This window comes from Salvelinus namaycush, chromosome 5 (assembly GCF_016432855.1).
Source record: "Salvelinus namaycush isolate Seneca chromosome 5, SaNama_1.0, whole genome shotgun sequence".
NCBI classification, from domain to species: Eukaryota; Metazoa; Chordata; class Actinopteri; order Salmoniformes; family Salmonidae; genus Salvelinus; species Salvelinus namaycush.
In genome coordinates this window covers 66,762,828-66,779,856 of record NC_052311.1, presented here as the reverse complement: position 1 = coordinate 66,779,856, position 17,029 = coordinate 66,762,828, and the positions used below count along the sequence as shown (strand labels likewise).

The window sequence follows — 17,029 nt, the reverse complement described above, 5'->3', positions numbered from 1 at the left end:
TATTGGCGGCTAGTACGGAACGTTGCTGGGCAACCAAACATTCTCAAAACTATAATGTGTTTACCTCAACTTCCATTTTTGGATAGTTTGCGAAATTGTAGATTACACGTTTTCTGTATCTTGCTAGTTTACGTTACATAATATCACTGGTACATGCAACACTGTATCAGGGTATCTTTCTTGTATTTTTTAAATTTCGCCTTGATTTCCTGCACGTGTGCCTAATTTATCCAGAAAAAAATTGCTGGTGAGTGACTGCTGTTTACTAACGTTAGCTAACGTAAACTCGCTAGCTAATCAACAACATTATTTTGTTCATGTGTGCTGATTGAATACTTTTTGTTATTGTGAACTGTTTTGTCTTGCTTGCTAGTTTGATAATGTTGGCCATATCTAGCTACTAGGTTTGCTAGATGGAGTTATTTTTCTGACAACGTTAGCTATTGTTCCATGTTTCATTAATTTGTGTTAATGATCAAAAGTGTTCTGTTTCAAATAATACTTCTGCATGTGACCCAACAGCCATCTAGATGTTATTTATTTATTATTCAGTCTTTTCTGTGCACCTAGCATTCCACCTCATGATGAGCCATCTACATGGCAGAGCCTTAACAGAGAAGCAGAATGTCCTGCATGTTTTTAGCAAGCACTTCAAGTCTACAGATAAAACCTGTAGCCCAACCAACAGATCCACTCCACACTGCTGCTCTTCAAGCCATACCAAGAACACAGAAGCACAAAACAGCCAGACGAACAAGACTAAACGACTGAAAACACGCAAGCAGAGGAGCCAGGTAAGCAGAGGAGGATCTAATAGCAGATCCCACCAGCACCAAAGCAGCAAAGAGAAGGACCACTGTCATGGTTGCTGCCAAAGCAGCTCTCGCCCTCCTCCACGGAGAGATGCCCCATTAGCCCGCGTCTTCCCCGCTGGGCAAGAGCCCAGCATCATCACAAACAACCGTCTCATCGGCCACCATGGCCTGTTCAACCATGAGGTGAAGTCCATCGACATCGAGCGCCTGCTGAGTGAGCAGAGGAAGTTGGAGAAGCTTGGGCAGCGCGGGGGGCGAGGCAAATCTACTGCTACTCGTCCTCCCCTTCCACCCTCATCTTCCCTTCCTTTCTCCTCTCCTGGGCCTGATTCAGATGTGGGTGAAGTTGCTGTTCCTGACCATGTTGAGGAGGATCCAGATAAAGGGAGAGTAGAAAGAGTAGTAGCAAAGAGTAGTACTAAGGCCAACAAGCGTGATGAGTATAGGTCTAATTCAGAAAGCAGACTTTTTAAGTGTTCTCATGGGGATACACAAGAGGATTTCAGAAGAAAATTCACATCTATTCAGGTTTGTCTGGAGAAGAATGTAGCCAGTCACTCTAAAAGCCAGGAGTCTGGTATCACACCAGGACAGACACATCACAGCGGTCTGACATCATCAGAGGGCGGCATAGTTACCCTATCATCTACAGAGAGTCCCTCACGTGTGGTACGAAACAAGAGCAAGGGGCCCAGGCCTGTAGTCTGTGAAACACTGTTGTCACCCAGTGGAAAGAATGAAAATGAGAGACCACCTGACACAAGGGCTGAGGTTAAGCCTGTTGTCCTTACCATGGAGCAGACCCCCAAAAACCATGGACCTATTCTCCCACACACACAGCCATTCAGGCCCAGTCCAAACATCACAGTGTCTTCCTTCCCAGCAAGAGGTGGAAGCAGTGAGAGCTCAGACAATCAGATGCAGCAAACTGTCACCAACCCTGTCAGTGTGGTAGCTGCGCGTCTGTGCAGGTCTCTGCAGCTGCCACTGCTCCGCAGGAGAAACCTGGTGGCGGAAAGTAGGGAGGTGCTGCTGCAGGCCCTACGGGAGAGGCACGGGCTCCAGCTGCAGGAGAACCTACTCAACGTGCAGCGACGTCTCAGCTTCGGTACAGGACCCACCACAACCAGGGCCGGCCTGGGGCAGAGCACAATCCTGGCCGGCGTAGATGCATATGGAGGCTGGCCTGCAGGTACGGTATATAATGTGCTTGTGGTTGTGAGTGTTGGGTTGAGGACCGCAATAAGAAATGGAATCCTCTGTACTCTTGATCATATAATCATACTGTAACTAATCAGATCATATTGATTGAAATGTTGGCCTATCTGTATTATTTGTCAAATGTTTTATTGTAGCCTAACTGTATTTGGATATCGATAGTATTGTACACCACAGTGGGGACTTTGAAAATATCTTCAGTGGTGTAGTTAAGTTGAATGATTTTTCAACTATGTCTTCCTATCACAGCTCCATTGGATAGTGGTTTTGGAGACAGCATGGTGGAACAAACGTGCCTGGACTCCCAGAGGTCAGCCCCCAACAAGAGGAGGAGGAGGAAGCAGCTATGCCCCAACAGAATGACCCCTCCTCAGCCCCTCATTGGGTCGCAGAACAGCCTGGACACGGTACGAGCATAAGACATTGAACTATCAGTCATCATCAGCCATATAGCGTAATAGTAAATAAAATTGTGAATTTACATCTAATATATAATTGGTAATTGTAGGTTTCTTGTGATAGGATTTCCTAAACAAATTTGCAATAGAACGTGCTACTATAATGCTACAGTACATTTTGTTAGTGAAATTGTCACAGAATGTTCTAAATGACAGTCTTCTTTGCAATACTTAGATATACTGTATGATAACAAACCAATTGCTGCCACACTTGCTTCTCTTTAGGCTGCTGCATGGAACCCCAACCCCAGTGTGGAGCAGGTTGGGGAACTGATCGGAGAACTACTTAGGCCCGCTTCCTCCTCGCACTTCCTCATGGACCTCCAGCCCTCTGGTTCCCCCTCTCGCCACCACGTCTTTGACCCCCCTCCTGCCTCACCTTGGGCAGCTCAATCCGGTCTGCCTCAGCCCTGGGATGACGTATTCGACAGGGGAAGCATGAGAGAGTCAACCAGGGTGGATCACTTTGAGAACTGGAGGTATGACCCAGATTTGAGTTTTCTAAACCAGACAGAAACAGTGAGAGAGAGGAGCAGTGGGCCTTTCTATCATGAGAGGAGTATGCAGTGTTTCCTGCAGTATCCCACAGGGCCACCAGAGGGACACAGAGACAGACACTTGCCACAGCAGCAAGATCCATACGACATTGAAAGAAGCCATTTTGGTGGTTCTTCCTCATCCTTTTCTGCTCCTACCCACTATCCACTAGAAAGTCATCAGCTCCACCCTTTCTATCGCTTCAACCGCCGCCCCCCAACCAGCCCTGTAATCTCCAGGTCCCACCTTCCTGACATGGCCTACTATCCCCCCTCCCACATGCTGGAGAGTGGCCTGTCCCCTCCTCTGCCCCCTGTGTCCCTACCTGCTTTCCCCAGCCCTGAATGCTGGTCTTTCCCCCGGATGAGACTGTACTGATCCTCTGTGTAGTAGACATGCATAAGCACAATGCTATGTTGTTGAGTATTTTCCAAATGCATACCATCAGGTCTAATTGTTTACAATTACAACTGACTTGATTTATTTATTGTTATTGAATACCATCATATGATGGGCAAAAAGACAAAGTGCCATCCAGGAAATGTTGTTTGTATATTTACAGATATAAGTTAAATGTGTGAGAAAACATTACTATTTTTAAAATATGTTCTTTCATACATTTCACGTACTCTAAAACTACTTACAGCCTGGACAGTAAAAACACAATTTGCTGTAGAAAGGTAACAGCAGCAGAATGTATTTTTTATTGCATGAATACTTCTAATTGAAACATGTGCATGCAAAAACATACAGAACCACTGTAAGAGAAAATGCATTACAGAACTTATGCAGTATGTTGTTTACAGACAGCTACAGTGGACAAGTCAACTATGGCAGTACAAAATATCCATGTTTTTTTTGTGGCCAGTGGGCCTACTTAAAGTATACTTTATTATTTTTGACAAGCAGAATGCTTTAGCACAGATTATCAAAGACATGAATCAGCATGAATGCATTATGCAGAGGATTGTCTGCTGTCCATGGGTAGATCCCAATTGCATATTCCTCGCCTTGTCTCCTTCTCAAAACCCATTGGATGAGAAAGCCAGAGGTCCCTTCCCTCTGACCTTTTTCTCCAATTGGTTTTGAGAAGGAGCGAGGACACGAGGAGTATACAATTCTCCCCCTGTAAGATGGACTGAATAAAATGAACCTGTGAGTAAAATACTGTACATAGTCACTCACTGTATCTTATATTAAAATCTAATAATAGATCATTAATTTACTTGTTTTAGTTTGTGTACTACTGATTGAGACAGTGATATTTTACAACAAGAAGTATACTTATAGAATATTTAAATTCACTTTGCAACATGATTTGTCAAGGTACGTCTGATCATCTTATTTACCATTTCCATTTTGCATCTTTTAAATGTACATACAGCATTACAATATTATTAAGTACTGATCACAACAGGATTAAATTCGTTTTTTCCATGAGAGCAAATTACGAAAGCAAACAAATGATGGCTTTAGCTTATAGCAGTCAATCAAAGCATAAACAATGCTGGATTTCAAGAAAGTAGAACATCAAATACAATTTTATTTGTCACATGCGCCGAATACAACAGGTGTGCATAATTTCAGTACTTTTACTACATTGAACTTTGTTTAATATCCTGGAAACAGGCTGCTGCCAGGGCAAAGCGTGTCCTCTAACCTTACAGTGAAATGTTTATTTACAAGCCCTTACCCAACAATGCAGTTTTAAGAAAAAAATAAGTGATAAGTAAAACATTTAAAATAAAAGTAACAAATAATTAAAGAGCAGCAGTAAAATAACAATAGCAAGGCTATATACAGAGGGTACCGGACAGAGTCATCGCACGGAGGGCACTTTTATAAGAGATTCAGTTCCTCTCTGTTTCTATGTGTTCTTTTACTACATTGAACTTTGTTTAATATCCTGGAAACAGGCAAAGCGTGTCTTCTAACCCTATCATTAAGTAATAGGTTTCATCTGTCGGTGTATTGCTGATTTTAGACAGTGATATTTACGAACAAGATGTATACTTAAAGAATATTAAAATTAACTTTGCTACATGATTTGTCAGGGTATGTCTGATCATCTTATTTCCATTTTCCTTTGCATCTTTTAAATGTACAAACAATATTACAATATTATTTAGTACAGAACAAGATTAAATTCGTTTTTTTTTTCCATGAGCAAGTTACAAAATCCCCCCCCCAAATGAATGAAGCTTATTATAGCACTCAATCAAAGCATAGACGATGCTGGATTTCAAGCAAGTAGAAATCATGGCACGGAGGGCACATTTACAAGGGATTCAGTTCCTCTCTCTGTCTTTGTATGTGTCTGTGTGTGTGCATAATTTCTGTACTTTTACTACATTGCCCTTTGTTTCATATCCAGCAATCAGACTGCTGCTAGGGCAAAATGTGTCCTATAACCCTTTCCTTAAGGCATTAAGTAATAGTTATCATCATCCGTCGGTGGCTGATTGAAGTATTCCTCCCTCCCCTCATCCTCCTCTTCAAACCTGCTGCTCCCACTCCTCAGCGCCCTCCTCAGATGGTTCCAAAACAGTTCCTGAGCCTTGACCGGGTCCGTGCAGTCTGACCCCGGCCACTGCAGGTAGGTCTTCTTCAACATGACCTTTCTCATACGGCGGTAAGCCGACAGCTGCCTTTCAGGGATGGGTTCCAGGAAGATGAGCAGGAGCACATCCCGGAGCTCATGGAAGAGCCTGTAGCTGGCCAGCTGGATCTCCAGGGAGCACCACTCGCTGCACAGGAAGTGCCTACTAACCACGCAGATGGTCTTGCGGCTGCTGTACACGGCGGACACTATGTTGTCCACGATGTTGTGGCCCAGCTCAAAGTCACGGTGGTGCAGGCACAGCCTGAAAGAGGGTCCTTTGCCCTGCAAGTTGGGAAGTAGCTGGTCAAGTACCCAGGGCTCGTCCGCCGAGTTATAGGAGATGAAAGCATCGTATTTGCAGTGCTCCTCTTTCTCCCTCAGCCTGCGCCAGTGTTGGCCGAACCAGGAGCGGAACACATAATAGCTATACTTCAGTTTCCAATACAGCTTGGTGTAGAGAAGTGGGATTATAGTCAGCAGTAAAAACACAGTGGTTGTGGTGGCAAAAAGGTACTCTCCCAGGTCCAGGTACCAAACATTGGTGTCAAAGTTGGAGTTTTTTTATCTTGGCACTGTAAACTGTATAGTAAGACTAACTGGACTCTCTGGTTAGTCAAAGTCCAGTTCTGCAGGTCACTGTTGAGGCAGGTGCAACTAAGAGGAATGTTGCGCAGGTCCAGGTAGCGCAGTTTAGGGAGAGCCTCCAACACATTCACATCTAAGGATTGCATTACGTTTTGGTTGAGAAGCAAGATCTGCAGCTCTGTCAGATTCCCGAAAATCTCCTTTGAGAAGGACTGAATGCCAATGTTCCTTGCACTGAGCTTGCTCAATTTCCGCAGGTTTTTGAAGACGCCCGGCTGCAGCTGCATCACCCCGGCACAGGAGTTGTCCGAGGAGAGTCAAGTCGGTCAGATTGTCAAAAGTGTCTGCTGCGAGTTGTAGGGTCTTCGCATTTGGTGTGTGGTGGAAAGCAAAAGATTTGACATTGAGTATGCGATTGTAACGGTAGCTCAGATCTGTTTGATTTGGGAAAGAGAGGTTCTGTCTGTTGCAGGACATTAGGGAGGTGAGGTGCTTTTTCTCTGCTGTGAAGTTCTTGATTTGATCCTGGAGGCATCTTACCTTCCTCAACTTGTTAAAGAAATGGTCCAATAAACCTCGGATTGGTGGACAGTTGGAAAGTGTGTTCTTCCGCAATGACGATATCCCATTGGTTTCCAGACGCAGCTTTTTAAAAATGTGACCTTTGTACTCAAAAGGCTGCATAACTCCATGAGCAGATTGTCAGTCTTCAACCTCATACCAGACAAGTCTATGTTTCCAGCTCTAACATTTCTGACATTCAAAAGTTCTGGCACTGTGACATTGGTTGAACGCAAACACATGTAGTTTAGCTTCCGCAAGTCCACACCTTGGAAAGCCCTTGAAGGGAGCTGGTCATTGTAGGAGAGATCCGTGCTTCTACACCTGCATTGTTTGGGGTTTTAGGCTGGGTTTCTGTACAGCACTTTGAGATATCAGCTGATGTAAGAAGGGCTATATAAATACATTTGATTTGATTTGATATTATATGGCTGAGGAAGCCCCATTCACATAATAAAATGAACAGTTTGTTTTTACAGAGATAGAGGGTGGTGAGGGACTCTGGTAGGTCTGTATGGTTAGAATGATGGAGAGATGTTAGATAGTTATTGCACAGGTCTAGTTTGGTCAGCTTCTGTAAGTGAGTCACAGATTCTGCCACCACAGAGAAGTTGTTCAGGTAGTTCTGCCGTAATATGATTGTAGTGCGGGGAGAAAATAAGTGGAGGGAGCATAATCAGTGAGTTATTATTTAGTGACATGTTTAGGCTCTTCAGTTGGCTCAGATTTTGGAATGCCTGGTTGTCTATGGTCTCCAGCTGGTTATTGTCAGTCTGAAGTGTCCTGAGGTTAGGAAGGTGAACAAAGGCTTTATCAGGCTTATGGATATTATAATTGTGGCGGCATAGGGTGGCAGGTTACCTATTTGCCTGGTGATGTATGCAAATACATTTTGTGTGGTTTGAGGTTGGGTCCTCAGTGCAATTCCTGAAGCTATAGCCAACTGTGATTTGGGCAATGTGAAGGACAATTACTACTGATACCAATGTTTTATTTTTTTGCCTGGCCATGTTTTCTGACATGTACAGCAGGAAAGGGAAAAGGTGAGTAATGTTCTACATCTAGTCTGAACTCTATCCAAGGAGAATCTTGTCCTTTAAAAGCACATTGCCATCACTTTAGATTCCAGGAAGTGTTTGCAGTGGGAAAATAAATGTGTTATTTTTGTTTCTTCAAATGAGTTGTAAACTCAGCAAAAACAGGAACGTCCTCTCACTGTCAATTGCATTTATTTTCAGCAAACTTAACGTGTAAATATTTGTATGAACATAACAAGATTCAACAACTGAGACATAAACTGAACAAGTTCCACAGACATGTGACTAACATAAATGGAATAATGTGTCCCTGTACAAAGAGCGGTCAAAATCAAAAGTAACAGTCAGTATCTGGTGTGGCCACCGAATGCATTAAGTACTGCAGTGCATCTCCTCCTCATGGAATGCACCAGATTTGACAGTTCTTGCTGTGAGATGTTACCCCACTCTTCCACCAAGGCACCTGCAAGTTCCTGGACATTTCTGGGGGGAATGGCCCTAGCCCTCACCCTCCGATCCAACAGGCCCCAGACGTGCTCAATGGGATTGAGATCCGGGATCTTCGCTGGAAATCACGCACAGAACGAGCAGTATGGGTGGTTGCATTGTCAAGCTGGATGGTCATGTCAGGATGAGCCTGCAGGAAGGGTACCACAGGAGGAGGATGTCTTCCCTGTAACGCACAGCGTTGAGATTGCCTGCAATGACAACAAGCTCAGTCCGATGATGCTGTGACACACCGCCCCAGACCATGACGGACCCTCCACCTCCAAATCGATCCCGCTCCAGAGTACAGGCCTCGGTGTAACGCTCATTCCTTCGACGATAAACACGAATCCGACCATCACCCCTGGTGAGACAAAACCGCGACTCGTCATTAAAGAACACTTTTTGCCAGTCCTGTCTGGTCCAGCGACGGTGGGTTTGTGCCCATAGGCGACGTTGTTGCCGGTGATGTCTGGTGAGGACTTGCCTTACAACAGGCCTACAAGCCCTCTGTTCACAATAGGCTGAGAGAGGGTGGACTGTCTGAGCACTGATGGAGGGGTTGTGCGTTCCTGGTGTAACTCGGGCAGTTGTTGTTGCCATCCTGTACCTGTCCCGCAGGTGTGATGTTCGGATGTACCGATCCTGTGCAGGTGTTGCTACACGTGGTCTGCCACTGCGAGGATGATCAGCTGTCCGTCCTGTCTCCCTGTTGCGCTGTCTTAGGCGTCTCACAGTACGGACATTGCAATTAATTGCCGTGGCCACATCTGCAGTCATCATGCCTCCTTGCTGCATGCCCAAGGCACGTTCACGCAGATGAGCAGGGACCCTGGGCATCTTTCTTTTGGTGTTTTTCAGAGTCAGTAGAAAGGCCTCTTTAGTGTCTTAAGTTTTCATAATTGTGACCTTAATTGCCTACCGTCTGTAAGCTGTCTTAACGACCGTTCCACAGGTGCATGTTCATTAATTGTTTATGGTTCATTGAACAAGCATGGAAAACAGTGTTTAAACCCTTTACAATGAAGATCTGTGAAGTTATTTCGATTTTTTTACGAATTATCTTTGAAAGACAGGGTCCTGAAAAATGGACGTTTCTTTTTTTGCTGAGTTTACTTCTGCCACTCAGGTGTGTGTAGCAATGTGATGTTGTTCCCCTAGATTATGCAACAAGTTGCACACAAGGACCAATTCAAATAGGCCAGGTCAAGAGGGGATGTCAACAATTTGATAATAATAATAATAATAATTCAGTGTGTTTTTAAAAATGTCCTTACAGCTGCATAGCTAATGTTATTTTTTGGTGTACAAACACTTTTTCATATCAATATTGTACATACACGTGATTGTAAAAGTTTTGTATATTTTGGTTTGGCCCATCGCGGGTTATCTGTTTTTCCGTACCCCCTTATTGTTCTCTTTTGCCTGACCTTGGGCTAGCAAGGTATGTTGTCCTTGGCTCCGAAACTGTTCAATATAAAACCGTGGTAATGTTACACAATAAGCTGTTATGCAACCATAAGTTTGTTACAATGTGGACAATATAAAGATTTATGTTAACAAGTTTCACCGAGCTCACTAACTAGGGTATCTATTGTAACTTGTGAGTACTTGGGACAGTGTTTGAGTGAGTGTCCATGTGCTTGCGCAGGTGCCTGAGAGCTGTGACTGCGCCAAGGGCTAAAATATTGTGTGTTGTCTCTTCATGTGCAGGTATGTCTTTTATTTTGTCTGAATTATGTTCTATATCATTTTACTGGTATTATATGGTGTGCTGTTGTGCACTGAATGTGTGCACGCAGCACCTGTTATTTATTTTTGGCGCTCTCTTTTGCCTGACCTTCGGCTAGCAAGGTGCCTGAGACCTGTGGCTGCGCCAAGGGCTAAAATATTGTGTGTTGTCTCTTCGTGTGCAGGGCAAATAAAAATAATCCAACCAGCAGACCTCCAGTTGTGGCAGTGTCCTAATTAAAAGTACACAACGCAGAACGAACTACGAACACACGAACAACGCAGAACGTGTTTGTGTGTTTAATGATGCATGTACAAGCCAAGGTTTGTGTTGTGTACACTCTCTTAAAAAATACATAGACTGGGTGATGATAATCAAGACCAGCAGTTCTGTACATCTAATGCAAGAGCGATTGCCATTAACAGACCCAAACGGCCCCATCCAAAATCAGAAATTGAACAAATTATCAGGGCAGCATCACTACTGACAGGGCATTTTGGGGGGCCTTTTGTGGGCCCTAAGGGAGATTTGGTTGGGGGGGCCACCCACATCGTGGCAAAAACGTTTTAGGGGTCCCCCTCTTGATGGTTGGTAGACAAATGTAAGTTTGAAAGTTTATTTACTGCAATTCTACACATTTTGCCATGGGGCGAAGATAATTGTTTTGACATTTTGTAGCAAAATTCATGCAATTTTCCCATGGAACAGAGAAAAAAAATCTGTTTTAAAGGTAATTTCATGCAATTCTACCCATTTTGTCATGGGGTGGAGAGACATTTTTGCGGTTTTAAAGAGAATTTCCTTTCAATTCTACACATTTTGCCATGACTTATGCCATGTTAATATGATATCTGAGTGAGAATGACAAAAAATATATGGGGTCTCCCTGGCTATTGACATTTGTGTGGTAGCTGTCAAGAAAACAATCATCTTCACAATTAAATCTCATACTACCCACTGAGGTCATTTTGACCAGGAGGCATATTTTTTATCACAGCCCAAAGGGGGTTTATTCAAATTATCAAAATGTTCATGACTTTGTCAATCAATTTGTCAATCGATTAGGCCTACTTCTAGGATGCCTTTTAAATTCAGAAAGGATGTTCGCAAAATGTTCTTTTGACACCTTTCTGTTTTCTCAATGACATTAAAATCAGCATTGGAAAGAGGCACAAGTTTAAATTTGTTTAGCCTGAGCGAGTCTGACCACAAGTTGGAGACCACTATGATGACACACCAAATGGGTTTGATGGATGCGGGAAAAGAGCAGGAATAGGCTTGCAGGCTACAGTCCAAGCTATTGTATGTCTTCCAATGGTGCGACTGCTGTTGGTATCCAAACATGATCCAACTTGAATAAACGCTTGGAGGTAAAGACGACAGCAGTGGTGTAGCCACGGGCGATACGGATATTGCTTATTGATATCTACATAGCGCATTGATGTGAATCACACTTCTGCTCTCATTTAGCTTTTTGCACTTTACAGATTATGGTTGTTGTGGATGGCTTTTCACAAATTTAGACTATATGTGTATTTTAACACAATAATGGTTGAATTGAAGAAGTTTAAGCTGCCTATCAAGAATTGTTTTGTTTCAAACAATGTTTTTGCGACCAGTGACAAGTCAGTGAAAAATGCAACTGCTCTTACAGCAGCTGCCTAGTGCGGATCCCAGCCTTTGGAAAACAAGTTTGAGGGAGTTCCTGATGTTGTGCTCCATACTGTCAAAAATAACTTTAATTTAAGAAGACCACGAGTGGGGCTTTTATTGCTTAATCTAGAGTAAATTGTGCTGATTTTTTTTTTTTAATGTAAAAACATGTCATAGGCCTACATTGTAAAAACAGAAATACTTAAAACACCGTAAAGTAGTTTACCTAAGCTGAGCTCTGGTGTTTGGAGGTTGTTTGAATGGTAAGTGTTAGGATACAGAGAAAGCGTTTTAGAAAATGAATTGAACTACTCTGAATCACCCAAAGTGGTTCTTCAACCTGAGTGTTGGTGCTTTTAAGAGTGTAGTTGTGACAACACTTTTTGTGTTTCTGTGTATGTAAAAATCAGCATCAAAACAAAAAGAATGCTTTGGCATACTGTGTCACTCATATAATCAAATGGTGAAATACAAATAGTTTACAGCTAACTATTGATTGTTTACTGATTTTTTTTATAAATATTCTACACAAAAAAAATCTAAAAAAATTTAGATACAGAGCTGTTATATTTTCCCACAATTTTCACAAATATGTTAACACTTTAAGGACACTGGGAACTAAAACATTTTCCAATTGTAGTCTAATTACTATATAGGCTACAGTTGGCAGGCCCATTGTGAGATTATAAACTATGTTACAATCAAAAATATAGGTGATATGTGAATTTAGAAATGTGGTTTATTGCATATCCTGCTCCTACAGAGTGGGGTCACAGCCATTATTAACTGAAATTGGGATTATGTGCCTTGCTCAAGGACACAACCATTTTTATGCACCAGGATGCAAACCATACACCCTTCGGCTACTGGACCATCTTTCTAACTTCAATGCTATTATCCACCCCAAATGTGTAGAGAAGGGCGCAATTATGATGAGGAAGTGAGACATGCCACTCCCTCATTTTATTTCTGGTTCTATGGCAGTCAATGAGCTAAGCCAAAGAGGAGGATAGAGGCCTCTAGTGGCCAAAAGGCAGTTTAGCATGAGCAGTGCCATCAATAGCAGTGTGTGGATAAAACCACTGGGGAAGCCAAGCTAGAAAGAAATCTATATCACAACCTGTGTGTTTGTTTGCCCTATAACCCGCTAGTTCATATGCCTTTCCACTGTGATATATAGGCCTAAGGCCGAGACAATAAGGAGACACAGTGGCAGAATAAGTTAAACCACACCATTGTTTCATCACAAAACCGGAGAGCAACATCTGTCGGTGAAGTCCACAAAGCATATTGCATTTAACAAACCGTTACATGACCTACAGCATGGTCAAGCAAGTTAATGTTTCTGACATTTTCAGACTGCTAAACAACTATTGATTTAAAACCCACAGAGAGTTACCGCAAGTCGCAAAGGAGCTGCCTACATTATTCCAGCGCCATATTAACTTCAACATTTCAACATCATCAAATCACCTACAGTATGCTTAGTCTAATACAGTGACAACTAAAAGATGGGGGGTGCAAGTAGAAAAAACATGTTGACTTATCCTACTGGTAGAGACACGCCAATGACATCCTCCTCTCTTTCATGTTGACGAAACGGTTTATGACTTTGTCATACAGTACACGCTTTTAGTTTTTGTTGTCTTAGGCTACCTAGCTAAAATGCTTGATCGCTAGCCTAACTTCCTTTCATGATCAACAATGAGCCAGCTAGTCAACATTATCCTACTACATCTAGCTAGCCTACATGTTGAACTTCCATCCTCTCAGGCCAGGGGCACAATGTATGAATTTACGGTTGGATCAGAATCAGCGTTATAATCATTGGCCAGTATGGAGAATGGAGTAAAACCACAATTCCAAATCTCCATCCATGTCTAATTTAGAAAAGGGACCATTTTAGCTAGCTAGCTAGCCACCAGAGAACAACGACAAAAGGAGATGCAACAATGAAAGTTTTTTCTGTCAATGACGTTTTGCTTTTAATATGATTGGTTTGAAGCCTAATCCAAACTGGCTACTCTTGAAACTTTTTCTTTTGGTGCTCACTCAGTTTAGCTCAATGCTGATTGGCTATTATTTTATACTTTTTTAAATCAAGGGTGGCCAAATGCTCGGTGGCTTCCATCGCATTCAATGCTACGGGCAGCCACAATGTCATATTATTTTTGACCAGACAGCATGAGATGCAATGCCTTCAGAAAGTATTCAGATCCCTTTACTTTTTCCACATTTTGTTACAGCCTTATTCTAATATTGATTCAATTGTTTTTTTCCTCATCAATCTACACACAATGACATAATGACAAAGCAAAAAACGTTTTTGAGAAATGTTGGCAAATATATTAAAAATAAAAAAACAAATATTACTTTTACATATTCAGACCCTATACTCAGTACGTTGTTGAAGCACCTTTGGCAGCAATTACAGACTCGAGTCTTCTTGGGTATGACGCTACAAGCTTGGCACACCTGTATTTGGGGAGTTTCTCCCATTCTTCTCTGTAGATCAATCAATCAAATGTATTTATAAAGCCCTTTTTACATCAGCCGATGTCACAAAGTGCTATACAGAAACCCAGCCTAAAACACCAAACAGCAAGCAATGCCGATGTAGAAGCAGAGAGATCCTTTCTGAGATCCTCTCAAACTCTGTCAGGTTAGATGGAGAGCTATGCTGCACAGCTATTTTCAGGTCTCTCCAGAGATTTTCAATCGGGTTCAAGTCCGGGCTCTGGCTGGGCCACTCAAGAACATTCAGAAACTTGTCCCGAAGCCAGTCCTGCGTTGTCTTGGCTGTTTGCTTAGGGTCGTTGTCCTGTTGGAAGGTGAACCTTCACCCCAGTTTGAGGTCCTGAGCGCTCAAGAGCAGGTTATCAACAAGGATCTCTCTGTACTTTATTCCGTTCATCTTTGCCTCGATCCTGACTAGTCTCCCAGTCCCTGCCGCTGACAAACAACACCACAGCATGATGCTGCCATCACCATTCTTCACCGTAGGGATGGTGCCAGGTTTCCTTCAGACATGACGCTTGGCATTCAGGCCAAAGAGTTCAATCGTGGTTTCATCAGACGAGAGAATCTTGTTTATCATGGTCTGAGAGTCTTTAGGTGCCTTTTGTTAAACTCCAGGCGGGCTGTCGTCTGTCTTTTACTGAGGAATGGCTTCCGTCTGGCCACTCACACATTCACGCCTGATTGGTGGAGTGCTGCAGAGAAGGTTCTCCCATCTCCACAGAGGAACTCTAGAGCTCTATCAGAGTCACCATTGGGTTCTTGGTCACCTCCCTGACCAAGGCCCTTCTCCCCTGATTGCTCAGTTTGGCCAGGCGGCCAGCTCTAGGAAGAGCCTTGGTGGTTCCAAACGTCTTTAATTTAAGAATGGAAGAAGTTTGGTGGAGGCCACTGTGTTCTTGGGGACCTTCAATGCTGAAGAAATGTTTTGGTACCCTTCCCCAGATCTGTGCCGCGACACAATCCTGTCTCGGAGCTCAACAGACAACTCCTTCGACCTCATGGCTTGGTGTTTGCTCTTACATGCACTGTCAAATGTGGGACATTATATAAACAGGTGTGTGTCTTTCCAAATCATGTCCAATCAATTGGAAATCAAAACTTAAGAACAGACGGTGAGGCATAGTCCCACATTTTAGGAGAAGAGCAGCAGGGGGTGAGGGAGAGTCCCAGACAACAAAAGCAAAGGGGGGACTGACTCTCCAACCAGTGTGAACTTGGAGTCACCGCCATGCCAGGTCCCATCAGATGAAGTATCACTAATGAAAGAAGAAATTAGGAAGATAGAGGGCGCCAACAGAGATGGCCGCCTCCCTTCGCGTTCTTAGGAAACTATGCAGTATTTTGTTTTTTTATGTATTATCTCTTACACTGTTACCCCAGGAAATCTTAAGTCTTATTACATACAGCCGGGAGGAACTATTGGATATAAGAGCAACGTCAACTTACCAACATTATGACCAGGAATATGACTTTCCCGAAGCGGATCCTCTGTTTGGTCCACCACCCAGGACAATGGATCGGATCCCAGCAGGCGACCCAGAACAACGGCGCTGCAGAAGGGGCAGACAGAGCGGTCTTCTGGTCAGGCTCCTTAGATGGGCACATCGCCCACTGCTCCCGAGTATACTACTTGCCAAAGTCCAGTCTCTTGACAACAAGGTAGACGAAATCCGAGCAAGGGTTGCCTTCCAGAGAGACATCAGAGATTGCAACATTCTTTGCTTCACGGAAACATGGCTCACTCGGGATACGTTATCAGAGTTGGTACAGCCACCTGGTTTCTTCACACATCGCGCCGACAGAAACAAACATCTCTCTGGTAAGAAGAAGGGCGGGGGTGTATGCCTTATGATTAACGAGTCGTGGTGTGATCATAACAACATACAGGACCTCAAGTCCTTTTGTTCACCTGACCTAGAATTCCTTACAATCAAATGCCGACCGCATTATCTACCAAGAGAATTCTCTTAGATTATAATCACAGTAGTATCCGCCCCAAGCAGACACCTTGACGGCCCTGAAAGAACTTCATTGGACTCTATGTAAACTGACAACCACATATGCCGACGCTGCATTCATTGTAGCTGGGGATTTTAACCAGGCTAATCTGAAAACAAGGCTCCCTAAATTTTATCAGCATATTGAATGCGTGACCCGGGCTGGCAAAATCCTGGATCATTGTTACTCTAACTTCCGCGACGCATACAAAGCCCTCCCTCACCCTTCTTTCTGCAAATCTGACCACGACTCCATTTTGTTGCTCCCAACCTATAGACAGAAACTAAAACAGGAAACGCCCGTGCTCAGGTCTGTTCAACGCTGGTCCGACCAATCTTATTCCATGCTTCAAGATTGCTTCGATCACGTGGACTGGGATATGTTCCGGATAGCGGCGAAAAACAACATTGATGTATACGCTGATTCGGTGACCGAGTTTATTAGCAAGTGCATCGGTGATGTTGTACCCACGGCAACTATTAAAACCTTCCCCAACCAGAAACCGTGGATTGATGGCAGCATTCGTGCAAAACTGAAAGCGCGAACCACTGCTTTTAATCAGGGCAAGGCGACCAGAAACATGACCGAATACAGTGTAGCTATTCTCTCCGCAAGGCAATCAAACAAGCTAAGCGTCAGTATAGAGACAAAGTAGAGTCGCAATTCAACGGCTCAGACACGAGAGGTATGTGGCAAGGTCTACAGTCAATCACGGACTACACGAAGAAAACCAGCCCCGTTGCGGACCTTGATGTCTTGCTCCCAGACAAACTAAACAGCTTCTTTGCTCGCTTTGAGGACAATACAGTGCAACAGACATGGCCCGC

General features: G+C 43.5%; 1 protein-coding gene and 1 pseudogene across 1 annotated transcript; one reads left to right on the top strand and one right to left on the bottom strand.

Annotated features, from left to right (window-relative positions):
- Positions 1 to 584: 584 nt before the first annotated feature.
- Positions 585 to 3,406, top strand: si:dkey-250k15.4 (proline-rich protein 19). Its single transcript, XM_038992816.1, has 5 exons — positions 585 to 1,074; positions 1,699 to 2,007; positions 2,283 to 2,440; positions 2,717 to 2,970; positions 3,268 to 3,406. The coding sequence occupies exons 1-5, from the start codon at positions 585 to 587 to the stop codon at positions 3,404 to 3,406; spliced, it is 1,350 nt and encodes a 449-aa protein (XP_038848744.1).
- A 2,041-nt stretch (positions 3,407 to 5,447) lies between these two features.
- LOC120047290 lies at positions 5,448 to 6,899 on the bottom strand (annotated as a pseudogene).
- Positions 6,900 to 17,029: the final 10,130 nt, after the last annotated feature.